General features: G+C 43.5%; 1 protein-coding gene across 1 annotated transcript in view; it reads right to left on the bottom strand.

Annotated features, from left to right (window-relative positions):
* Positions 1-26,872, bottom strand: part of LOC110583588 (adhesion G protein-coupled receptor E2-like) — a 33,320-nt gene that overhangs the window by 179 nt on the left and 6,269 nt on the right. The window contains 13 exon segments of the mRNA XM_044913002.1: positions 65-233; positions 1,210-1,301; positions 1,708-1,774; positions 6,149-6,384; positions 6,673-6,870; positions 7,989-8,168; positions 8,376-8,599; positions 8,765-8,872; positions 13,860-14,037; positions 14,439-14,516; positions 14,657-14,742; positions 15,920-16,075; positions 21,271-21,390. Of these exon segments, the coding sequence (XP_044768937.1) occupies positions 65-233; positions 1,210-1,301; positions 1,708-1,774; positions 6,149-6,384; positions 6,673-6,870; positions 7,989-8,168; positions 8,376-8,599; positions 8,765-8,872; positions 13,860-14,037; positions 14,439-14,516; positions 14,657-14,742; positions 15,920-16,075; positions 21,271-21,390 (1,892 nt within the window).

The raw sequence follows: 26,872 nt of genomic DNA, 5'->3' as shown, positions 1-26,872 counted from the left end.
TTGGGTCAGCTTACTGAAGGGATAAGGATGGTAGGAGGACCGGGTGGAAGTCAGGCAGTGGTACCTGTTGGCTGAGGAGGCAGTACACCAGGAAGATGAAGACGCCCTGCAGGCTGTTGATGATGGTGAAGAGGTAAGCCATGACATGGGCAGCTGGACCCACCTGCAGGATGCCCAGGCACCATGTGCAGCCCAAGATGAGCAGCTGAGCTGTGGCTTTAAATGTCAGCATCCTGGGTAGGAGGAGAAAGGAGGTCATGATGCACCCAGAGCAACACAATCAGGGCTAGTTTCATGTCCACTCCATAGATGCTTCTGACTGAGTTGTGATCAACTTTGATCTTTATTGTCAATGGTTCCCTAAAGAGAAACATTATTTGGGTCCAGGATGGGATTTTGACTAGGACTGAGGATAATGGTGACACTTGAGAATGTGAGTTTCAAAAAGATCATGATGTTTCATGAAGATCCCGAATTTGTTCAACTGACATTACTGAGAATATTCTGTGCACCGGGCTCTAGGCTGGGGCTAGGGCATTCAAAACAACAAAGACAAGACTTCTGTTTTTACAGACCTTAAAGTCTAGTGGAAAGACAAGAACAAAATGATCACTTATAACATTTGCGAAGTGAGGTACTTCTTTCCATCCAGGGCTGTTCCTTTCCTCACCCTCTCCATGAACTGAACCAGGCATGCTTTGCCCAGAATAGAGGCCATTAATTCTGTGCAAAGTTGAGGAAAGCAGAGGACATCCCCAAACTGTTAGATGATGTGATATGTGGATGTTGAAGCTGAGTTCATCAGGTGCAAGGGAAGGGGAAGGCAGAGGGCAGAGCATGCATGAAGGCATGGGCATGATGGGGTATGCTGGTTCCGGAAACTGTTGTGTGATTTCCTGAGTGTGTTATAAGTATGTGAATGTTCTCAGGACCTTTTTCATAGGGCCATGGTAGCAATCCCTGCTTATCAGAATGAAGCCCATTCTCTCTGCAGCTGAAGAAGTTTGTTGTTGGGGTTGTTCATGGGTGGAATGTTTTTGGCATGGGTGTCAGCAGCAAACCACAGAATCTGAGCTGGCTGCCAAGGAGGGTGGCTGCACCTCTCTCTTCCAGGCCCCCCAGGAGCACTGTGAAGGGACACTAGAGCCTTGGAGGCGTGAGGATAATGTTCTGTGTAGGGGGTGGTGTGCACCTGTGACCCATCCTCACCTTGTGTTCTGGAGGGAGGACACATCTCTGTTGATGGAAGAGAGCTTGGTTTTCACAATCCAGAAGGTCATCAGAAAGAAAGCCAAATTAATCTGCAGAAAACCCACAGGTATATTAACTACACTCCACATCTGGCAAACCTTCGTCCTAGCTCATCCAGCTCCTAACCTGGCAGGGAAGAAGCTTTTGTGTTTTGTAACAGTCCTAGAAAAGCAAACCAAACACCCAGTAACTCAGGCCCATGTTTGCCCTGTAACATTGGTAACCACTTCAATTCAGTGCATGGGAATTACAAATGTTAGCACTGAAAGTACCATGTCTCAGGAAACACCTTAGTCCTGGTTTTACAATGGGAATTTCCACCTCCTGGGAGCCCCTCATCAGTCCTGGGCCAACTGGAATGACTGCTCACCCTGCCTGTCACCCTCCTGATATACCTGGTCTTTGAATAACCCTCAGCTGGGCAGGCGGGTTGCTCTGATGTCATCCATTACTCACGGAGAAAATTGTGCAGATAGGGCCAAGGAAGGTCCATATGAATCCTTTGTCTGTGTGGAGCCAGCATCTTAGAGAGAGATGGGAAGAGATTCAAGAAAATATTGGCTTTCATAGACAAAGGACTGATAAATAAACATACCCCTCCCCTCCTAATGTTTCCTTCTGCCTTCATCATTATTATCATTTTTTTTGTTAAAACATTTAACATACCCTCCTAGTAAATTTTAAGTATAGAATACACTATTGTTAGCTATATGCACTATGTAATATAGATCTCCTAAACTTATTTATTTTGCAGAACTACAACTTTGTATATGCCTTTGATGGTGGCAGTGGTTTCATGGGTATTAGCCCCAAACTCATCAGGTTTTGTACATTAATTACATATGGTATTTTACATGTCAATCACACCTTACTCAAGTGGTCTTTAAAAAAAAGATAAGTTCCTTTCAAAAAGCTCTTCTATGTCTTGGCCCCCAGATATGCTGGCAGAAATAAATATAATTTTTAAAAAGAAAATAACAGTATTGATCAGTAAATTAATTTATGGGTTTTTTTTGGATAAGTATTGAGTGTCTCCTCTGTGTCAGGATCTGTGCTTGGCTCTGAAGACCCAGTTGGGATTAGGGTAGAGTGGTCTCTGTCCTCAGGGAGACACAGATGAAGTTGGTGGATCAACAATTAGACAATAGACAAAGTCAAGATGATGAATTTTATGACCAAGTATGAGGAGCTTTGAGGATATGTAGCTGGATCCATAACCTAATCCAGGGTATAGGAGATCCAGATAATTGGGAAGGGTTTCCCTGAAAGAACTGAATTGTGTTTAAGCTGAAATAATGAGTGATGAGTGGGTGTAGACAGGTGAAAGTTTTGGACCATCCAAGAAGTGAGTGAAAAAACCCAAATGAAACAAAACAGTGAGCCTGCCCCAGCAGTAAGGCTCACGTGCATTACATAACTTATTCCTCATGAGGACACAGGTATTCACACACTCACAGGTCAGGCATCTCAAGGCCGCACTGAGAGCAATGATAGAGATGGACTTTATCTCCACGGAGGGGAGCTGTGAGTGAGGTGGGAGGTGTCAGGACTGGGGAGAAGGTCAGAAGGACCCAGCAGGAAGCATCAAAGGGAAACTTCGAAGGTAGGCATTGGCAAAGCAGGAGGCTGCCGCCTGCTCTTATAAGTGGGTTTTACTGGAACACACACTCATTCCCTCCCAAATTGTCTGTGGCTCTGTTTGTGCTCTGAGGACAGAGCTGAGTAGTTGCGGCAGAGACCATAAGACCAAGAAAGTTGGAAATATTGATTATCTGGCCCTTTATGGACAAAGTTCATTGACCTTTATGCTCAACTCCTTAGGGAGGCCAGCTGGCCAGGGCTCCCTGTTGCAGCTGAGTAACTCATGTCATCAGGATAGGCGTATGGTGTGAGCGCCAGACTGGAAGTGACCCCCGCTCTGCCACCAACCAGCTGTGTGACCTTGGCCACGTTAGTTAATCTCCTTGTTCCTCATCTGTAATATGGCCCAATACTAGTTTCTACTGCACAGGTTGTTGGGGGGATGATTTGAGCTGACACGTGAAAAATATTTAGAACAGTGATTGTACATCAGAAGTGATTTCTAAATCTTAGCTGTGGTTACAGTTATTTTGTCATCCAAATGACCCTTTGTTTCTTTTAAAATTAGGATAGAGAAAGAGTTTACACAAATTAATGCCATCTATTCATTTCAGTTTTGCTTTCTGGAAGATTTAAAACTGTCCCCTCAATTGATGCAATGAATACTATATTAATATATATTTGCTAATACATATGATGCTATTTATATTACGGACTATAGTCACTAATACAATATAGTTATTAACATAATATACACTTAATATTTAAAATAATTAAATCTAAAATATTAAGAAGTAACCTCATTTATCTTAACTAGATTAATTTGTAATTATTAAACATCATCAATATTAGTGTATAGTTATTAACATAATGCACTTTATTATTTAAGTAGATAATTATTAACATACATTATAATTAACATTTAAAAAACCCACAGCGAATATCATCCTCAATGGGGAAAAGCTGAGAGCCTTTTCCTTAAGATCAGGAACACGTCAAGGATGCCCATTCTCACCACTGTTGTTCAACATAGTACTAGAAGTCCTAGCAACAGCAATCAGACAACGAAAAGAAATAAAAGGTATTCAAATTGGCAAAGAACAAGTCAAACTCTCTCTTTTCGCAGATGACATGATACTCTATGTGGAAAACCCAAAAGACTCCACCCCCAAATTACTAGAACTCATCCAGCAATTCAATAATGTGGCAGGATACAAAATCAATGCACAGAAATCAGTTGCTTTCCTATACACTAGCAATGTAACTGTAGAAAGAGAAATTAAAGAAACGATTCCATTTACAATAGCACCAAAAACCATAAGATACCTCGGAATAAACCTAACCAAAGAGGTAAAGGATCTATACTCTAGGAAATACAAAACACTCATGAAAGAAATTGAAGAAGACACAAAAAGATGGAAAAATATTCCATGCTCATGGATCAGAAGAATAAACATTGTTAAAATGTCTATGCTACCCAGAGCAATCTATACCTTCAGTGCCATCCTGATCAAAATTCCAATGACATTTTTCAAAGTGCTGGAACAAACAATCCTAAAATTTGTATGGAATCAGAAAAGACCCCAAATCGCCAAGGAAATATTGAAAAAGGAAAACAAAGCTGGGGGCATCACGTTGCCCGATTTCAAGCTATATTACAAAGCTGTGATCACCAAGACAGCACGGTACTGGCACAAAAACAGACATATAGACCAATGAAACAGAATAGAGAACCCAGATATGGACCCTCAACTCTATGGTCAAATAATCTTTGACAAAGCAGGAAAAAACATGCAATGGAAAAAAGACAGTCTCTTCAATAAATGGTGCTGGGAAAATTGGACAGCCACATGCAGAAGAATGAAACTCAACCATTCTCTAACACCATTCACAAAGATAAACTCAAAGTGGATGAAAGACCTCAATGTGAGACAGGAATCCATCCAAATCCTAGAGGAGAACATAGGCAGTAACCTCTTGGACATCGGCCACAGCAACTTCTTTCAAGATACATCTCCAAAAGCTAGTGAAACAAAAGCAAAAATGAACTTTTGGGACTTCATCAAGATAAAAAGCTTCTGCACAGCAAAGGAAACAGTCAACAAAACAAAGAGGCAACCCACAGAATGGGAGATGATATTTGCAAGTGACACTACAGACAAAGGGCTGGTATCCAAAATCTATAAAGAACTTCTCAAACTCAACACCCAAAAAAACAAATAATCAAGTCAAAAAGTGGGCAGAAGAGATGAACAGACACTTCTCCAAAGAAGACATACAAATGGCTAACAGACACATGAAAAAATGTTCATCATCATTAGCCATCAGGGAAATCCAAATCAAAACCACACTGAGATACCACCTTACACCAGTTAGAACAGCAAAAATGGACAGGGAAAGAAACAACAAATGTTGGAGAGGTTGTGGAGAAAGGGGAACCCTCTTACACTGTTGGTGGGAATGCAAGTTGGTACAGCCACTTTGGGAAACAGTGTGGAGGTTCCTCAAAAATTTAAAAATAGAGCTACCCTATGACCCAGCAATTGCACTCCTGGGTATTTACCCCAAAGACACAGATGTAGTGAAAAGAAGGGCCATATGCACCCCAATGTTCAGAGCAGCAATGTCCACAATAGCCAAACTGTGGAAAGAGCAGAGATGCCCTTCAACAGATGAATGAAGAAGATGTGGTCCATTTATACAATGGAATATTACTCAGCCATCAGAAAAGATGAATACCCAACTTTTGCATCAACATGGATGGGACTGGAGGAGATTATGCTAAGTGAAATAAGTCAAGCAGAGAAAGTCAATTATCATATGGTTTCACTTATTTGTGGAACATAAGGAATAACATGGAGGACATTAGGAGAAGGAAGGGAAAAATGGTGGTGGTGGGGAATTGGAGGGAGAGATGAACCATGAGAGACTATGGACCTGAGAAACAAACAGGGTTTTAGAGGCGAGGGGGGAGGGGGGAATGGTTGGCCCGGTGATGGGTATTAAGGAGGGCATGTACGGCATGGAGCACTGGGTGTTATACGAAAACAATGGATCATGGATCACTACATCAAGAACTAATGATGTATTGTATGGTGACTAACATAACATAATGAAATTTAAAAAAACCCAATTATATCTTAATGACTTAAAAACAATTACTTCAATGAATACAATCTTCCACCGGGTAGATGTCCTTGGAGTGGTCACTGACCTTTTCTCTGCCTATCTGATCTGGTGGAATTAAATAACTATTGGTTCTATGATGGCCATAGTCATGCTGGAGAAGATAAGGACAGTGGGAAATTGCATTTACCGGGTGGGTGTTCCATAAAGGTGAGGCCTGGATGCAGCAGAAATGGCCACAATTATAGCCGGGACTCCATAGCCCACGGGGAACATGAGCTTCTTCATGACCCTGCTCACGCTGGAGTAGATGACCACCGTCAGGTTGCGTGCAGTGAGGAAGAGATTCAGACCCTCCAGCAGCATCCAGGTGAAGGACGCCAGGTAGAGATAGTGTAGGGCACCCGCAATGATGGCGCACAGCACCTGGGGGAGGAGAAAGGTGTCACCAGGAGGGACTGTCAGGGAGGAGGGTGGCCCCAGGACCTTTCCCATACTTTGCCATTGAAGAGAACTCTCATGTATATGGTCGAGTTGTCAGGAGAGGGTTTGTCTCCTAATGTCCTCCATTCATTAGTCAATGTGAAATAGGCTACCTACCCCTCCAACCTCCCTGGACCCGACGCCATTTCATTAAGGTATAAGTGCAGCATGGCTCCATGAACTGAGCACCCCTGGGACAGGGCAGGGGCTCCTCTGTGGCAGTGTCAGTACCTTGATCTCGGTCCGGTTGATGGCCGTGAGGAAGAGCAGGTGGGCCAGGAAGAGGCAGATTGAGAGCTGCAGGTGGATCGAGGTGCTGGTGTTCTGGATGGTTTTGCACAGCAGGAAGGTGAGGGCTGCCAGGAGGAGGCACAGGAGAGAGAGGCCCAGCCCCAAGTAGGTGATCACAGCCAGCATGGGATCCTCCTCCTGGGATCCAGCAAAAAGAAGCAAAAAGGACATCACAGTCACATTTTCCTACTTTGGGGTAATTTAAAAATCTTCTATTTAAAAAATTTTTATTTTATTTTTATTTTTGCTGTAGCCAAATCAGGAAAGAAGGATGCAGGTAAATTTGTTATGTTATTTGGCAAATTCCTCCAGGTTCAGAGTGCTAGAATGGAAATCTGAACTGATTAACCCAGACCTTGGAAGAATTGAGGGGTAAGAGAGTCCTTACTTAAGACAGAGCTCAGGAACTCACAAGGGTTTATTTTACTTTACAAATCACCTAAGTAAGTCTTTGATGTGGTGATCCAGAGGAAGTAACCAGCTCACCTAGCCAGTGGAACAGGCAAACATAGTTCTTAACCCACCTGTACTCACTGGCTTTCTTGGCCCCTTTGACCTCTGCCACCACCAAATCTTCCTTTCTACAGTCCCTGAGAGCCACTTTCTACAGCCTTCCTGTCCTGAAGACCCCTGTGTTAAGCAGAAATCTAATTTGTCAATAATAGGTGTACACACACTTTCTTCTGGATTCTCAGTTAAATGCCATTTTAGGTGCTGCTCTGAAGGGATTTTGCAGATGGAATTCAGATCCTAGTCTTTAAGAGAGGGAGTCTTTTGTGGGTGGGCCTGGCCTAATCAAGTTAGCTTTAAAAGCTCTGGGATCTTGGAGAAAATGATTCAAAGTGTGAGAGCGTTTGCAATGAGGGAGCTCCTCCAGCTGGCCTCTGGATAGAAATGCTGACACACTGTGTGAGGGCTGCTAGAGAAGGAATGCAGGCAGCCCCTAGTTCGCTGAGCAAGGTTCCCTGCTCACAGCTAGCTAGAAAGTGGAACCCCAGTCCTATGACTGCAAGGAAATGAATCCTGCCAGCAACCAGGGAGCTCACAGGAGGAAACTGAGCTGCAGAAGAGAATGCAGATCTGGCTGATTTCAGGCTTGTAAGACCCAGAACAGCAACTCAGCACCACCATACCCGAGCTGACCCAAAGAAACCACAAGATATAAATTTCTGTTTTTTTTTTTTAAAGCCCCTACATGTGGGGAAATATATTACAGAGCAATAAGCATGGAATCCAGCCTTTCACAGGGCTCTCACCTGCACATTGTAGTGGGCCACGAGGACTGCAAAGCTGCTGAGGTGGGTGCACTGGCAGGTGGTGCTGGTGTCTCCAGTGGCCACCATCCTGCAGCCTGTGGTGGACCAATGACCATATCCATCCGGAGTGTGATCCCAGAAGACGCAGAACACCTTTTGCATTGGCCCACGGGTCACTGACTGTAGAAACAGAGTGTAGGTGGAAGCTGGTTGTTCCAGTGCTCAGAAATGCTTATCCAAAGCTGGCTCGCAAAAGGCTTTCTTTGGGGAATGATGCAGCCATGGGGGAGCCCCCAAGAACCTCAATCAAGACTGAGCTGAGCAGCGAGGCTGTGCCCAAGACCCAGGCTCCTTCCACACCCACAGTCCCATCTCACCAGCACTCACATGGTGGGAAAAGATGAAGGTGATAGGGGAGCTGAGGTTCTGGGTGTCCCTGTTGCTCATAAAGGCAGAGATGACGTGTGAGAGCAGGACAGAGGAGACTCCTCGCAGCACGCCCTTGTGTGCCCCATGCGGAACTGCCTGCCTCTCAGGCTCCAGGACCAGGCGGGCCTCAGCCAGCAACTTGCCCATCCCCGGTGTGGAGACAAGGCCCACCACAGAAGCACCTGCAGGAAGAGGCCAATGTTGATACCTTGGGGTTCCCACAGGGCCCCTTCCTCCTCAGAGAGACTCTGTGGCTCCACTAAACCCCCCCTTTCCCTTTAATCTTCAGTTCCCCATCTGTCACATCCTTGGGCATCTTGTGACCTTCCTCCCATCTCAGCCAGTACCTGAGTCATCAGATTCGTGCACCACATCCCAGTTCAGCAGCATCTTCACCTGACTCTGACTCAAGATGACATTTCTATCTCCTTGCTCCCGCACCTTCAGGGACAGGTCTATAAGATGTCAGAGTTGTATAAGGGAGTTAGATTAGTATTTGTGGCTGTAGTGGTTGGTATAATACCATTTTATGTGTGTATATATGATGTATGTATAAAATATTTTATACATTACTTAAATCTATAATATAATACTTTACATATAATATAAATTTATACAAAAGCCATATATAATATATAATACTGAATATTATATATTATATAATTTATAGAATGCACACATAATATAATATATGCATATAACATATGCATGTTCTAGATCTATATATTATATATTAATAATAGTATTATTTGGCACACATAATAACAATATTGCACATATTTGGTATACATAATAATTTTATATATGTATATAATTTGAATTTATCAAGGGTTATAAGAGAATATTATAAGCAATTATTCAACAGTAGGTTAGATGAAACGAGGAAATTCCTAAACAGTCACAAACTACTGAAACTGACTTTTTTAAAAATTAAGTTCAATTAGCCAATATATAGTAAATCATTAGTAAAACTGACTTTCGAAGAAACAGAAAATCAGGACAGACTTGCAATAGGTAAAGACATTGAATCGTTTATCAAAAGCTTCCCCAAACGAAAAGCCCACACCAGATGGAGTTGTTGCTGAATTCTATCATCCATTTAAAAGACTAATCCTTTGTAAACTTCTCCATTAAATAAAATAAAATAATGTAAAATAATATAGAAAGGAATACTACCTAAATAATTCTATGAGGCCACCATTACCCTGTAAACAAAACCAGATAAAGATTTCACAAGAAAAAAAAAACAAACTATAGACCAATCTCTTATGAACATAGATGTCAAAATAGTCAATAAAATATAAGGAATAATTTTATCCAAGGATGCTCAAGACTTGTACACAGAAAACTGTATTCATGGATGGGAGAATCAATATTGTTATGATGGCAATGGTCCCTGCAGAGATGTACAGATTCAGTGCAATCCTTATCAGGATTCCAAAGCAATTTTAGTTATTTAATTTTTTGCAGAAATGGAAAAGCTCATCCTAAAATCCACAGGGCATTGCATATACCCAAATAATATCTTGAAGATGAAAAAAAATTGGAGTACTTAACTTCCTAATTTCAAAACTGACTACTAACCTACAGTAATCAGAACAGGAGGGCACTGGCATAAGGATAGTCATACAGATCAGTAAGATAGAATTGAAAGTCCAGAAACAAGCCCATACATCTATGGTTAATTAATTTCCAACAACTGGTGTCAAAACCTTTCAGTGGAAAAATAAAAGTCTCTCTAACAAATGGTCCTGGCACATCTGGCTATCCACACACAAAAGAAGGAAGCTGGAACCCTACCTCACACAACACACAAAAATTAGTTCAAAATGGGTCAAAGACCTACATTAAAATTTTTTTAAATTTATTTTATTTTTTAATTTAAATTCAATTAATTAACATATAGTGTATTATTAGTTTCAGAAGTAGAATTTAGTAATTCATCAGTTGCATGTAACACCTAGTGCTCATTACATCAAGTGCCTTTCTTAATGCCCATCACCCAGTTAGCTCATTCTCCCACCCACACCCCTCCAGCAAGCCTCAGTTTGTTTAAGAGTCTCTTATGGTTTATTTCCCTTTCTGATTTCATCTTATTTTATCTTTCCTACCCTTCCCCTAAGTTCATCTGTTTTGTTTCTTAAATTCCACATATGAGTGAAATCATAAGATATTTGTCTTTCTCTGACTGACTTATTCCACTTAGCATAATACCCTCTAGTTCCAACCACATTTGTTGCAAATGGAAAGATTTTTGTCATTTTAACTTATCAAACTCAACACCCAAAGAACAAAGAATCCAATCAAGAAATGGGCAGAAGACATGAACAGATATTTCTCCAAAGAAGACATCCAAATGGCCAACAGACATATGAAAAAATGCTCAACATCACTCAGCAACAGGGAAATACAAATCAAAACCACAATGAGATATCACCTCACATCAGTCAGAATGGCTAAAATTAACAAGTCAGGGAATGACAGATGTTGGCAAGGATGCAGAGAAAGGGGAACCCTCCTACACTGTTGGTGGGAATGGAATCTGGTGCAGCCACTCTGGAAAACAGTATGGAGGTTCCTCAAAAAGTTGAAAATAGAGCTACCCTCCAACCCAGCAATTGCACTACTGGGTACCCCAAAGATATAAATGTAGTGATCCAAAGGGGCACCTGCACCCCAATATTTATAGCAGCAATGTCCACAATAGCCAAACTATGGAAAGAGCCAAGATGCAAAATGTCCATCACAGATGAATGGATAAAGAAGATGTGATTGATATATATATAATGGAATATTACACAACCATCAAAAATGAAATCTTTCCATTTGCAATGATGTGGATGTAACTAGAGGGTATTATGCTAAGCAAAATAAGTCAATCAGAGAAAGACAAGTATCATATGATCTTACTGATATGTGGAATTTAAGAAATACAATAGAGGATCATAGGGGAAGAGAGGAAAAAGTAAAACAAAATGAAACCAGAGAGGAAGTCAAGCCATAAGAGACTGTTAATCAGAGGAAACAAACTAAGGGTTGCTGGAGGGGACAGGGGTGGAGAGATGGGGTAACTGGGTGATGGATATTAAGGAGGGCATGTGATATAATGAGCACTGGGTATTATATAAGACTGATGAATCACAGACTTGTACCTCTGAAACCAATAATACATTATATGTTAATTAAAATAAAAGTAAATAAATAAAAAAATGATTTCATTCTTTTTGATGGCTGGGTAATATTCCATTGTATATATACACCACATCTTCTTTATCCATTCATATGAAAGACCTACAATTATGAGGTGAAACTAGAACTAGAACTAGTTAGGAAGGAGGAACACAGGTGTAAATCTTCATGACCTTGGGTTTGTCAATGGATTCCTAGATATGACACCAAATGCCCACACAACAAAAGAAAAAACGGAGAAAATGGATTTCATCACTTTAATGTTCATTAAAGTGAAAAGACCACAGAGAAAATGCAAAGACAATCTATGGAATGGGAGAAAAAATTAGCGAATCACATGTCTCATAAAGTCTACTATTAGAATATATGAAGAACTCTTACAGCTCAACAACCATAAGCCAAACAATGAGTTAAAAAATAGGCAAAGGACTTGCATAGACATTTCTCCAAAAAAGTTACACACATGTTCAACAATTACACAAAATGATGGGAAACGTGATTAATCATCAGGGAAATGCAAATCAAAATCACCATGAGATATCCCCTGACATACACTGAAAAGACTACCAGGAAACAAAACAAAAGGAAAACAGCAAGTGTTGCTGAGGGTGTAAAAATTGGAGCCTATTGCTGGTGTGGATGGAAAATGAAAAAAATCACCTCTTTGGAAAATAATTTGGTAGTTCTCAAAAAATTGAACATAGAATTACCATATAACTCAAACTCCAATCCTAATTGTGTATCCCAAAGAACTGAAAACAGTTACTAAAACAAAAACATGTGAACCAATATTCATAGTAGTACTATTCGCAATGGTCAAAAGGAGGTAACAAACCAAATGTCCATCAGTTGATGAAGGGCTGAACAAAAGGTGTTGTATTCATATACAATGGAATATTATTCAGCCATAAAAATAATGAAACACTGATAGATGCTACAACATGGATGAGCCTTGAAAACATTATGCTAAGTGAAAGAAGCCACACAATAAAGCAACATAGTGTATGAGTCTCTCTATATGAAATGTCCAGAATAAGCACATCCATAGAGAGTGAAAACAGACCAGTGGTGTCCAGGGGCTGGGGGAGGGGAGGAATGAGGAGTGACTCCTGAGGGGGGTACAGTATTTACTTCAGGGGAGATGAAAATATTTTAGAAATAGAGGCAATGATTACAACTCCGTGAATATACTAAATGCCACTGAATTAGGGCGCCTGGGTGGCCCAGTTGGTTGAGCATTGGATTCTTGGTTTTGGCTCAGGTCATGATCTCAGGGTCATGGGATCAAGCCCCACGTCAGGCTCGTGCTCAGTGGGGAGTTTGTTTGAGGTTTCTCTCTCCCTCTACCTCTGACCCTCCCCTCTGCTCTTACTCTCTCTCTTTCTAAAATAAATAAATAAATCCTAAAAAAATAAATGCCACTGAATTGTACACTTTGTTTAAAATGGTGAATTTTATGGTATGTGAATTTTACTTCAAATAAAACAAATGAAACACTTAAATATCAGATAATATTAAATTCATATTATTCCAAATTAAATAAATTGTTTTCTTGGGAAGCCATTTCTATTTTATCTTAAATTCTTCATTATCATTAATTCATCTGCTCATAATTTATTTTATATTAACATGTATATTATTTATAGTTTTATTCATTTATTTTTTATTGAGGTATAATCGCCATTAATTTCAGGTGTACAACATAATGATTTATTATTTGTATATATTGCAAGATGATCACCACAGGAAGTCTAGTTAACATGTGGCACCATACACAGTTATAAAATTTTTTTCCTGAGATGAGAACTTACAAGATTTACTCTTGTAGCAACTTTGAGATATGTAACATAGTATTATGAACTATAGTCACATGGTACCTTACATCCTATGACTTATTTATTTTATATCTTCTGACCCCCCTTCGCCCATTTAGCCTACTCCCCCACCCCCACATGCCTCACCAGCACCCCTCTCACCCACCCATGGCAACCACCAGTCTGTATCTATGAGCTTGTGTGTGTGTTTATTTATTTATTTTTAAGATTCCACATATAAGTGAGATCACCTGGAATTTGTCCTTCTATGATTTATTTTACTTAGCATAATTTATTTATTTCTTTTTAAGCACTTATTTTAATTTGTTTATACATGTAACACTGAGATACAAGCATGGTCACTCTGCTCCAGTGAGGCTGGGGGACAAAGGAGGTGGGAACAGGCAGAGCAGAGCCTGGGGCAGACCCCAGTACTTACCTGTGCCTGCAGATGCGTTGAAGGTCAATGTCCCATTGGGCAGGGCCTGGCTCAGGTTTCTCAGGACATCCTCCAGGCCAACAAGCAGGTTAGTGGCCACACAGTGCTGCTCTGAGCGGGGCAGGGCCTCCAGGTCCTCAGGGGTCTCCAGCAGCTCATCCACACCCTGTACAAGGTCCTGGGGGATGGGGACACAGACGTAGTGCATGATGGGCCTGACAGACTGCATGAAGAGGCTGTCCACTTAGCCTCAGAATAAAGATCCTAGAGACTGTCATCTGTTTGGGATTTCCTGGGATTGCCCTGGAATCCAGCCACTCATGGTTAATCCTGTTCATGAATGCCAAGGATGACATAAACCCAATTTCCAGGAACAGTAAGATGAAAGGTTGTTAGTAGGTACAGGTGGGTTTCTAACAGTGAGTATAATACCTGGATGTCTGCTCTTCCCACCCACCCCGGGAGAGGCAGGGCCACAGGGAGGCCACCACTGTGTTGGGAATGCCTCTTTCCACACCAAGGCTTTCCTGGACCTTCATGGGATGCCTCCAACTTGTCTCCACTGGATTCTGACCTTACCTGGATAGTGTCCTGGACAAAGGCTGGTATGAACTTTCTGCCCAGATCTTGGACTCTTTCAAAGAAGTGGGAGAGTCTCTAGGGAGAGGGTAGATGAGGAAGTCAGAGAGCCTCAATGTGGGTGCAGAAGCTTGGGGAAAATGGCGGCCATGAACGGTGGGGAGCCCATGCTTTGAGGAAGGATTTCCTGTCTCCTGGTCCCAGCTGGGGCCACTCACCTGGCTCTTGATTCCATGGGGTGGGGTCCAGGTGGGAAAAAAAATGCCTGCAGGGGATAACAGTAGTTGATTAGGTGTAAGAGCATCTGTGTGTGGGATGGGGGAAGGGGCCTGGGGTCAGGTCAGGGCCAGGTACCTTCTCAGGTGGTCATTTGGTTATTCAGGGACCCTAGTATGGGCATAGAAGCATCAGGAACGCCCCACTCTCTCCTCCCTGGTGAGTGGGTGTCTTTTCTTATTCATACAGAGGTGTGTTATGGGTGAATGTGGTGGCCCAGATGCTCAGCTGTCCAGATATGGATGGAATTGGCCTGAATCCTCCTGTTTTCAGCTCCAGTGCTCTTAGCTTCCCTGGGCAGCTTTCAGCCAGGGTGGGAACATCATGGTCATCTGTATCCCAGCCTGAGCATTTGGACAAAGACCAGAGTGGGTCTTCTAGGGAACCATGTGCAGGGAATATGCCAGATTTCCCAACCAGGATCCTGTCTGGCTCCCAGTGATGGCTTTTGTTTTAATTCCCTCAGGGCAACTGCTCACTTGCTGGTCTCCGATGATATCTTCCATTGCTATCTGGTCTAGACAGGAGCTGCTTCTCATCACCCAATTCTCCGTGTGTGTATGCGGGTGGGTCCGTGTTACTCTGTGTAGACACCACACAACATCCTCCTGGGTCCTGGTCATCTGGTCTGCTCTCAGGATTGTGAACTGAAATTATTGGGGAGAGTCAGGGTAAGCTTTGTTCAGAGAAATAGACAGAGGCCCAGCAGCTGAGAAGAGGGGTCTGGATGCTGAAATTGTTGGCCAGGGAGAGTGCAGGCCCAGGAAAGGGGGATGACCCTCCCATCTTCCCACTACAGTGTTTCTGGATGGGGTCCCTGGGTCCAACATGGCCCAAGAGATCTGAGAGTTTTCCTAGCATGGCCAAGCCCAAGTAGGCTCTGGTGGGGAAAGGTCTCATCCTGGCCATCACTGATGATGGTGAAGAGGAGGGATTTTGCACTAGAAACAGTGTGCTCTGGAGCTCCTGAAATATCTTGAGTGCCACCTTTTTTTTTTTATTTCACAAAAATAAAATGCCAGGGAGCAAGGGGGATTTTTGAACTTTCAGAAGTGACCTTCTACAGAGGGTTCTGAGCCTTGGAGTTCAAAGAGATATGGGTGCCTGGGTAGGTGCTGAGGATGTTCTCTGATGCCTGGAGAAAGTGAGCTAAGTGACTCCAAACCTTGTGGGCGAGGAGATGGAAGACACAAGTCAATTCTTACCTTGACACATGTTCTCACTCTCATCCCTGAACGTTTTTGCCCCAGAAGCAAGCTTGTATCCTGGGCTGCATGTACAGTAGTAGCTGCCCTCTGTGTTCCAGCAGTCTGCGAATTTTCCACAGGACACTGCCGAGGGTGGTCCACACTCATTGATGTCTGGAACACAACAGGGCAAAGGGTCACCACCCAAAGATGTGAGTTCCCATAGGGCAGAGGCGCTGGCCTCCAGCCTGACTCGGCCAACAGGACTGGAGAGAACTCAGCTTGCAGGTGGCATTCCTGGGGCAGGTCTGAGCTGGAGCCAGCTGCTCCAAATGCCTGCTCACTGTTCTGCATCTCTGCTCTCTGGCTGGGACTAAGGGCACCTAGATTCAGACACTCTGCTGTGCCATTGTGGGGGCTGGAAGGAGGTCTGCATCCCCTTCTGCAGGCCTTGTGGGGTGGACAGAGGCACTGAATTTCTGGTTGCACTACTGGGGATCTGGGGGTGGGCTCCAGTCAGGGTGACTGTGGCACTGAAGGCCACTCTCAATGCTGAGTCAGTGAAGGGAGTCATGGCTGGAGTCTGTCCAGAGTAACACTCTTTCACACCTGAGGATAAAGCCAGGTGATCAGGCCTCTGCCCATTGACAGCCTCCACCTCCCATTACTCACAGTGGCCCAAGTTCACCCCACAGTCTTCATCACCCGCTCCCCAAAGGTGCCCATGTCTGGCATTTTTAAGATGCCCAAAGATGTCTCTGTGGGAGTCCTACTATCTCCACTCCTGAAGGAAGTCCCCTCTTGTCAGAGACGTTGGGGATGTGAAATGAAGAAGCTACACGAAGTGTCTCACAGCTGAGTCATTGGGGATATTATCTGGCATCTTATCTCTCCTGGTTCTTTAAACATGAGAGGAAAGATGTCCATTAGCCAGGTCCTCTTTGAGCAGCTCAGGGACTCATAGAGCAGAGGCTGGACACTGTTGGCTAAAAATAACAACAATTTTATAAGAACCATGGACACAAGAATGAATCAAAATGCAGGGACAGAATATTTGGTCCTATGCATTCCAATACATTCAGAGTTTCTTCTCTGCACCTTGGACTTCCCTTCTAAGGCTCCAGGCTCAGGCTGTGGATGTCAACACCAGGACACAACCAGATGTGGGAAGATGCACATCTGACACATTCATGTTGTCCCCCATCTGGACAATGGGACTGCCCTCCTCTCTTCTCAGATGGTGGCAATGGCCTGTCTTCAAGGTTGTGGGATGGGGTGGAGTTGAGTGGGGGTCAGTTGAGAATGAGGTTCAAGGTGTGGAAGGCATGAGGACAGGAAACTCCTCAACCAGACAGATGTGCTCCCAGAAAGGAGCTGGGATCCAGTTATATTAGCAGTAGGATCTCCTTGCCATGTTCACCCAGCCACGAGTCTCCATGAGACACACATGCAAATGCACCAAAGCTGGCTAATAGTCACAACAACTTTTTTTTTCATCTGATAACATCTTTTCCCCAAGTACTAAATGACACATGGATCTTAGAAAACAAAGAAAATGTGAAAAATGAGAACAAAGAAAATCAACTGTAAGTCCACTCTATATGGACTACTAGAGAAGATTTAGGATATTTTTTTCCTCAGCTTTTCAAACATACTAGGAACATTTTCCCTTTTTATTAATAAATATGCATCTAAGATGATTAGATGAAGAATATTTCTTGGTGTGAAAATTGTTTATTTCCCCTTTTCCCTACTAATTTTTTTATTGTGGTAAAATGCCCATAATATAAAATTTACCATGTTAACCATACTTAAGTCATATAAATTTCTTTTATGATCCTGCATTGTTGAAGAATAAGAACTCTTTTGTTTTAGACCTTGGTCTAGGTTCTACATTATTAACTGTGACTTTGGATAAATCAATCTCTTTGATCCCAGTTATGATAATTAAAAAAAATGAATCTATAAAATTCATGGAAAAAAACACAGGGGATAAGGTCTTTGAAATTGGTCTCAGCACAGATTTTTTGGATTTGACTCTAAAAAGCAAAGATAAATTCCAATGACATTCTTCAAAGTGCTGGAACAAACAATCCTAAAATTTGTATGGAATCAAAAAAGACCCCAAATCACCAAGGAAACATTGAAAAAGAAAAACAAAGTTGGGGGCATCACGTTGCCTAATTTCAAGCTACATTACAAAGCAAGGATCACCAAGACAGCATGGTACTGGCACAAAAACAGACATATAGACCAATGGAACAGAATAGAGAGCCCAGATATGGACCCCCAACTCTATGGTCAAATAATTTTCAACAAAGCAGGAAAAAAAAATGCAATGGAAAAGACAGTCTCTTCAACAAATGGTGCTGGGAAAATTGGACAGCTACATGCAGAAGAATGAAACTCGGCCATTCTCTAACACCACACACAAAGATAAACTCAAAATGGATGAGACACCTCAATGTGAGACAGGATTCCATCAAAATCCTAGAGGAAAACATAGGCAATAACCTCTTTGGCATCGGCCACAGCAACTTCTTTCAAGATACATCTCCAAAGGCAAGTGAAACAAAAGCAAATATGAACTTTTGGGACTTCATCTAGATAAAAAGCTTCTGCACAGCAAAGGAAATAGTCAACAAAACAAGGAGGCAACCCACAGAATGGGAGAAGATATTTGCAAATGACACTACAGATAAAAGGCTGGTATCCAAGATCTATAAAGAACTCAAACTCAACACCCAAAAAACAAATAATCAAGTCAAAAAATAGGCAGAAGACATGAAGACACTTCTCTGAAGATGACATACAAATGGCTAACAGACACATGAAAAAATGTTCATCATCATTAGCCATCAGGGAAATTCAAATCAAAACCACATTGAGACACCACCTTACACCAGTCAGAACAGCAAAAATGGACAGGGAAAGAAACAACAAATATTGGAGAGGTTGTGGAGAAAGGGGAACCCTCTTACACTGTTGGTGGGAATGCAAGTTGGTACGGCCACTTTGGAAAACAGTGTGGAGGTGCCTCAGAAAATTAAAAATGGAGTTACCCTATGACCCAGCAATTGCACTCCTGGGTATTTACCCCAAAGACACAGATGTAGTGAAAAGAAGGGCCATATGCACCCCAATGTTCATAGCAGCAATGTCGCAATAGCCAAACTGTGGAAAGAGCAGAGATGCCCTTCAACAGATGAATGGATAAAGAAGATGTGGTCCATATATACAATGGAATATTACTCAGGTATCAGAAAGGATGAATACCCAACTTTTGCATCAACATGGATGGGACTGGAGGAGATCATGCTAAGTGAAATAAGTCGAGCAGAGAAAGTCAATTATCATATGGTTTCACTTATTTGTGGAACATAAGGAATAGCATGGAGGACATTAGGAGAAGGAAGGGAAAAATGAAGGGGGGGAAATCAGAGGGAGAGATGAACCACGAGAGACTATGGACTCTGAGCAACAAACTGAGGGTTTTAGAGGGGAGAGGGGTGGGGTGATGGGTTAGCCTGGTGATGGGTATTAAGGAGGGCATGTACTGCATGGAGCTTTGGGTGTTGCATGAAAACAATGAATCGTGGATCCCCACATCAAAAACTAGTGATGGCAAAATTTCATTCCTTTTGATGGCTGCATAATATTCCATTGCATATATATACCACATCTTCATTATCCATTCGTCTGTCGATGGACATCTTGGCTCTTTCCACAAAAAAAAATACGAAAAATTTTCATTGCCAATAGTATTCAGTGAAATAAATGTAAATTAAAACAAAACAAACAAACAAAAAACTAATGATATATTGTATGGTGACTAACATAATAAACTAAAGTTAAAAAAAAAAAAAGAAGTGGGAATACGCCAAACTAAAAAGATTTTGTAAGTCAAGGCAACCATCAACACAATGAAAAGGTGATCTGTAATTTAGGAGAAAATATTTGCAAATCATATATCTGAGAAGTGATTAACATCCAAAAAATATAAAGAACTCATTCAACACAATAGAAAAAACCTAAACAATCCAATTTAAAAATGGGCATAGAATCTGAATAGACATTTTCCAAAGAAGACATCCAAATGGCCAACAGGTGTATGAAAAGGTACCCAACATCACTCATCATCAGGGAAATGCGAATCCAAACCATGTGATTTCACCTCACACCTGTTGGAAGGGCTATTATAAAAAAGATAGAATAGCAGGTATTGGTGAGGATGTGGGAAAAAGGGAACCTTGCTCCCTGTTGGAGGGAATGCAAATTAGTGCAGCCACTGTGAGAAAAAATCTGGAGTTTCCTCAAAAAATTAAAAATGGAACTACTATATGATCCAGCAATTCCACTCTGGGTATTTATTTGAAGGAAACAAAAACACTAACTTGGAAAGATATCTGCATCCTCATGTTCATCGCAGCATTTATAACAAGCAAGATAAGGAAACAACCTGTTTCTATCAGTGCATGAATAGATGATGAAAAGTGGTGTATGTATACAGGGGAATATCACTCGGCCATAAAAGAGAAGGCAATCTGGCCATTTGCAACAACACAGATGGATCTTGAGGGCATTATGCTAAGTGAGATATGTTAGAGAGAAAAGGATAAATGACATATGATTTCACTTATATGTGGAATCTAAAAACAAACAAAACAGAACTCATAGAAGAGATGAGTGGGTGCTGGAGGTGGGGAGGAATTGGTGGGGGTGGGCAAAATGGGTGTAGGTGGAAAATAAAAACTGTGCTAGCTCTGCTTGCCTCATGGGGCTGCTGTGAGGAGCGAGGTGGGAAACAATGACCATGAGGGGGCAGGAGTTCACAGTGAGCTTATGCTAGAAGACCCTGAGCTTCCAGGCTCTGTTGCTTCCTCTTGCTGCTTCCATTACTCTCCCCTTTCCTTGTGCTATGAGAATCATCACAGTAATAACAGTAGTGACCATGATAATAACTTGTGTCTGACAGTCTGTTCTGTACTAGTCTTTACCTGTTCTTCACACACATGAATTTTAAATCTCACTCCATCCATGGGGGGTAGGTACAATGATTGTCCCCAGTTTACAGACAAGCAAACTGAAGCATAGAGAGGAGAAATAATTTCCTACATGTCAGATGTAATCAGTGGTGAGCTGGACTTTGAACCCACATTGCTCAGCTTTGCTGTGTAAGTTCTCAACACTCTACCTACTGATCATGAAAACCTGATTGTCCGCTTCCCTCATACTCCCCCTGCCTTGTCACCTCTCTCTTTTCCTTGATGAAGCGCTGGGTGCTGCTGTCAGTGAGGCTGAGGGCTTGGGATGCTCCACCATCTCCCCCCTCCGTCTCCGTGCCTCTCCACCACCCCAAGCCCTTGTACCATCACAACTCTCCAACAGGCTGGTGAAGATCTCCCTGGATGAAGAACTGAATCCTGGGGAGCAGCGACAGGCAGTGGCATTGACACACGTGGATTTCGGAGGGCACCACTGAGCACAGTCTGTGGGGGCAGAGGCTGTGGGGATGAAGACCACAGTCAGAAGGCTCAAGAAATGGAGGGAGCCAGCTGCCAGTTGGGGGTCCAGGAATAGAGCAGGGGAGGGTAGGGAAGGTATAGCTGCCATTGGAAGAGCTCAGAAAACTGGACATTTAGGGAGGAGGAAACAGCTTCTTGGATACCCAGAAGACCACCTGTGAGACTTACTTGTGGAATAAGCTCCCTTCCCTACCCCTTGTTGGTGAGAAAACCCAGACCCCAGCATGCACTCCCCAGCTTATGTCACCAGTGGGGCTGGCTGGGCAGACTCACCTTTCAGTTTCCGTACAGGTCCCAGGGTCAACAGTAGCAGCACTAAGACCCCTGGGACAGAAAAACAGATGAAAAAGAGAGGAGAGTCAAGTTCCAGTTTCAACCCATGTCTGCATGGTCATTGCCTTCTTGGGGGTGGTTCTGCCTGCAGCCCATGGCTTTCCAGCAGGATCCAAGAGGCTCCTATACTGCACACAGAACCAAGACTCAGCCTGTCCTCTCCATCTCCCTGGACTCCCCAAGAAGTCAGTCAAGGATAACCACAGGCTTCATGGAACCCCAGGTGCTACAGGTGAGGGGACAGAATATACACAGACAGCTGATGTCAGGGACACAACGTAGAAACTCCAACCTCTCCCAAAGGAGGGGAGTAAATCTATTTTTTTTTAATTTTTATTTATTTATTTTTTTAAATTTTATTTTATTATGTTATGTTAGTCACCATACAATACATCATTAGTTTTTGATGTAGTGATCCATGCTTCATTGTTTTCATATAACACCCAGTGTTCCATGCAATACATGCCCTCCTTAATATCCATCACCAGGCTAACCCATCCCCCCTCCCCCCCCAAAACCCTCGGTTTGTTTCTCAGACTCCATAGTCTCTCATGGTTTGTCTCTCCCTCTGAGGGGAGTAAATCTTGAAGGAGAAACTCTTCCAATCCATGTGTCTTGCCCATATGCAGGTTCTTTGTTCTATGGCAATAGCAGAAATCTGCTTGGAGAAGGCCCTTTCTCTCCTCCATGGTGAATGGGTGCTTTTTCTATTTCACATGGAGCATCCTATGGGATAATAGTGTGGCCAGATGGTCTGTTGTCCAGATGTGGATGGAAGTGGCCCAAGCCCTCTCAATCTGTCAAGCCTGGTGCCCTCAGCTTACTCCAGATGGGGTGGGGATGTCACAGCCACCTGAGTCCTAACCTGAAGACTTGAACAAGTCCAGGGTGGGCCTTCCTGGGAACCGCGTGCAGGGGAAATGCTGCATTCCCGACCAGGACCTATCATGACTCCCAGCTATGGCCTTTGTCCTGACTTTCCCCAGGTGGATTCTCACTGCCTGCATAACCTTTGGCATCTCCGTTGTCCTGGCAGGAGAGCATGCTCCCATCCATGCTAACTCTGAGACTCCAGCTCCATGGAGATGGACAAGACCCATACCTGAGCCAGGCCCTTTAAGGAGCTTGAGGCAAAGAGTCAAGAGAATGAAAGTGATGCTGGACAGGCAGGGTCACCTGGACAGTGGGAACCAGGGCTGTGGTAGACAATTGGGCTGACATCCAGTCAGGCAGCCTTGGGACAGTGGAGTTGCCTTTTTGGATCCCTGTGAAGGCATCCCCTGGACTGGCAGGAAGTGGTGAGAATCTGCATCTGAGCAAGGCCAGCAGTGGGTGAGGGCAGGGTGGTTGGAGAGGGGAGCAGGTGCTGATGGGCAAGAAGTGGCAGATATTTCTGTCTTGGCCCTTGGCCTCCCACCAGGGATGCATACCCTGGGCCCAGCTGAATGGGGCTTGGCCTCCATCTTTTGTCCCTGATGGTCTGGGTCAACGTGGGGCCTTGACTGACCTCCTTGGAAGAGGGTCAGGCCTCTGGCAATGGTCCCCTCTCTTTATATCCAGTCCAGATGGCAGCATCTTCCATTCACCTAAATTTTAGAGTGTGTGTGTAGGGTGGTCCACATCACTCTGCCCAGCCCCACACAACATCTTCCTGGTCCTGGGTTGCCCACAGGTCTATAAACTAAAATTATCGGGGAGGTTCAGGGCAGAGCCTTGCATGGGGAATTAGAGCTGGGAGGCCAAGAAGCCAGTTCACTGTGCCAGGAGGAGCCTTCTCCAGGTGGGGTTATTGGCCACGGGCAGGGATGGCCAGGGAAGGTGGGCCTACCCTTGAATCTCCCCACTTCCCACATTTCTGGACAGGGTTCCTGGGTCCATCCTGGTGTGGCCGAGCCTGTGTGGATTCCGGGGAGGTAGGGAAGGTCTCATCCTGGCTGCCATTGATGAAGCAGAAGAAACCGATATTGCACTGTGAGCTTGTGAAGTATCCTGGATGCCACCCCTCTGTTTTCTGAAAATAAAGTGCCACATGGCAAGGGAGATGTTCCAAAATTGTGTGAGTGGCACTCTGCAGAAGGATCTGAGCCTTGGGGTCTGGAGAGGGATAGGACACAGGTCGGTGCCCAGAATATCTCTCTGATGCTTGGAGAAAGTGAGCTGAGTGACCCCAGACCTCATGGATGGGGAGATGCAAGGTGCAAAGCCATTCTTACCTTGACACATATTCTCACTCTCATTCCTGAACACTGTCTCAGAAATGAGCTCCTGTCCCGGGCCACACATGCAGTACCTGCCATCCATGCCCTGGCAGTCAGCGTAGGCTGCACAGGACCTTCTCAAGGGTTGTTCACACATGTTAATGTCTGGAATACAACAAGATAAAGGATCACTTCCCAAAGGAGTAAGTTCCCCCAGGTCAGAGGCCCTGGTCTGCCTCCTGACCCCACAGTGAAGTCTGGATGGATGCAAGTGCCAGGTGGTACACCTGGGGCAGGTCTGAGCTGGAGCCAGCTGCTCCAAACGCCTGCTCACTGTTCTGCTCATCTCTGCTCTCTGGTTGGGCCTGAGGGCACCTAGATTCAGACACTCTGCTGTGCTATGATGGGGGCAGGAAGGAGGTCTGCACCCCTTTCTGCAGGCCTTGTGAAAAAAAACAGAGGCACTAAGTCAGGCTCCAGACCCTCCCCTGTGGTCCTGTTGGCACCATTGGAGACCTGGGGTGGGCTCTAGTCAGGGCATGGAAGGCCACCCTCAATTCTGAGGCAGTGGAGGGAGTCATGGCCTGGGGGCTGTCCAGGGTGGTACTCATCATTCACCCCCAAGGATGGAAGCAGATGGTCAAGCCCTCACCCATTGATGGTTTTTACCCACTTTTCTCACAGTGGTCCAAGTACACCTCACAATCCTCATTAAGCACTTCCTCAAATCCCAATGTCAATCCTTTTCCAGATGCCTCAGGATGTCTCTGGGGGAATTCCCTTTAATTAGAGCCCATAATAGATGGGAAATGAAGAAGCAACAGGAAGCTGCTAATAGCTGAGTCATTGCAGGGTGGCTTCCTGGCCTCCTGTTCCTAAACCTGAGAGGAAAGAGTCCCATGAACCAGGTCCTTTTGAGTAGCTCAGGGACCCATAGAGCAGGGGCTACACATCACTGGCTAAAAATAACAGTTTAATAAGAGCCAGCAAGACAAGAATGCATCAAAATGCAGGGAAGAATGTTTTCTCCTGTACATGCTAATCAGGGGACCAAAGACTTTTAGAGCTTAAAAGGACTCACGACATCCTGCTGAGTCAGAGCAGGCAACTGGGCTCCCCAGAGCAGAGTTTCCTACCTGAACTTGTGGACATCCCTTCTAAGGCCCCAGGTCCAGGCTGTGGGTGTCAGCACCAGGACATGACAGGATGTGGGAAGACGCACACTTGACACATTTGTGTTCACCCCCATCTGGGCAATGGGACTGTCCTCCTCTCTCCTCAGAGGGTAGCAATGGTTGGACACCTGCCTTCAAGGTTGTTGGGTGGGGTGGAGTCGAGTGGGAGACAGGTGGGAATGAGGCATGTGGGAGGGGAAGACATGATGATGAGAAATCCTCAACCTGACAGGCGTGCTCCCAGGAAGGAGCTGGGATCCAGGTACACCATCAGCAGGGCTCCTTGCCATGCTCACCCAGCCACGAGTCTCCATGAGACAGATACACAAATGCAGGGAGATCTGCTAGGGATACCTCTCTGGCATGGAGGGGCTGGGCAGGAGTCAGAACACCACCTTTTCTTCCATGGTAGATTTACTTTCCCTCAAATATTAAATGACACACAGCTACTTAGAAGGACAAAGAAAATGTAAAAAAATGAAAACATAGAAAATCACCCATAAGTCCACTACACAAACTCCTGGTAAATTTTGAGGTCTTTTTTTCTTATCTTTTTAAACATATTAGGAATTTTTCCTTTACTTATCAATATATATGCATCTAAGACTATTTTGAGTACATGAAAGAATTTCTTGGTGTAAAAACTGTATATTTTCCCACTTTTCCATATTTTCTTATTGTGGTAAAAGGCACACAACAAAATTTTCCATCTTAACCATTTTTAAGTATTAGAATTTTCTTTTAGGATCCTATTTTGTTGAATAAAAACCTCTTGTCCACAATAGCCAAACTATGGAAAGAGCCAAGATGTCCATCAACAGATGAATGGATAAAGAAGATGTGGTATATATATACAATGGAATATTCTGCAGCCATCAAAAAGAATGAAATCTTGCCATTTGCAACAATGTGGATGGAACTAGAGGGTATTATGCTGTGCAAAATAAGTCAATCAGAGAAAGACATGTATCATATGACCTCAGTGATATGAGGAATTCTTTTTTTTTTTAGGTTTTATTTTTTATTTTATTTTATTTTTTTATTCTTATGTTAATCCCCATACATTACATCATTAGTTTTAGATGTAGTGTTCCATGATTCATTGTTTGTGCATAACACCCAGTGCTCCATGCAGAATGTGCCCTCCTCAATACCCACCACCAGGCTAACCCTGAGAAACAAACTGAGGGTTCTAGAGGGGAGGTGGGTGGGGGATGGGTTAGCCTGGTGATAGGTATTAAAGAGGGCGCGTATTGAATGGTGCACTGGGTGTTATACGCAAACAATGAATCATGGAACACTACATCAAAAACTAATGATGTATGGTGATTAATATAACATAAAAAAAAGATAAAAAAACCCCTCTTCAGTGTCATTATAAAATGTTTTTTAAAGCAAACTTTAGTTCCAGCTTCCTTTATTCAAGTTGTATTTATTTTCATTTTAAAGGAAAAACAATTTTTGTTTTTGTTTTTTTAAAGATTTTAAAATCCCCCTGGGGGGTGGGCAGCAGGCAGAGGGAGAGGGAGAAGGAGAAGCAGGCTCCCCGCTGAGCAGGGAGCCGGACGCGGTGCTCAATCCCAGGACCTTGGGATCATGACCTGAGCTGAAGGCAGATGCTCAACTGACTGAGCCACCCAGGTGCCCCAATTTTTGTTTCTCTGATTTGAGAAAAATAGTTGATTTTCTTTATGAGGTTGAAATTTCTTTTTCTTTCTTTCTTTCTTTCTTTCTTTCTTT

Source organism: Neomonachus schauinslandi, chromosome 1 (genome assembly GCF_002201575.2).
Source record: "Neomonachus schauinslandi chromosome 1, ASM220157v2, whole genome shotgun sequence".
Lineage (NCBI taxonomy): Eukaryota > Metazoa > Chordata > Mammalia > Carnivora > Phocidae > Neomonachus > Neomonachus schauinslandi.
This window is presented reverse-complemented; position numbering and strand designations above follow the sequence as displayed.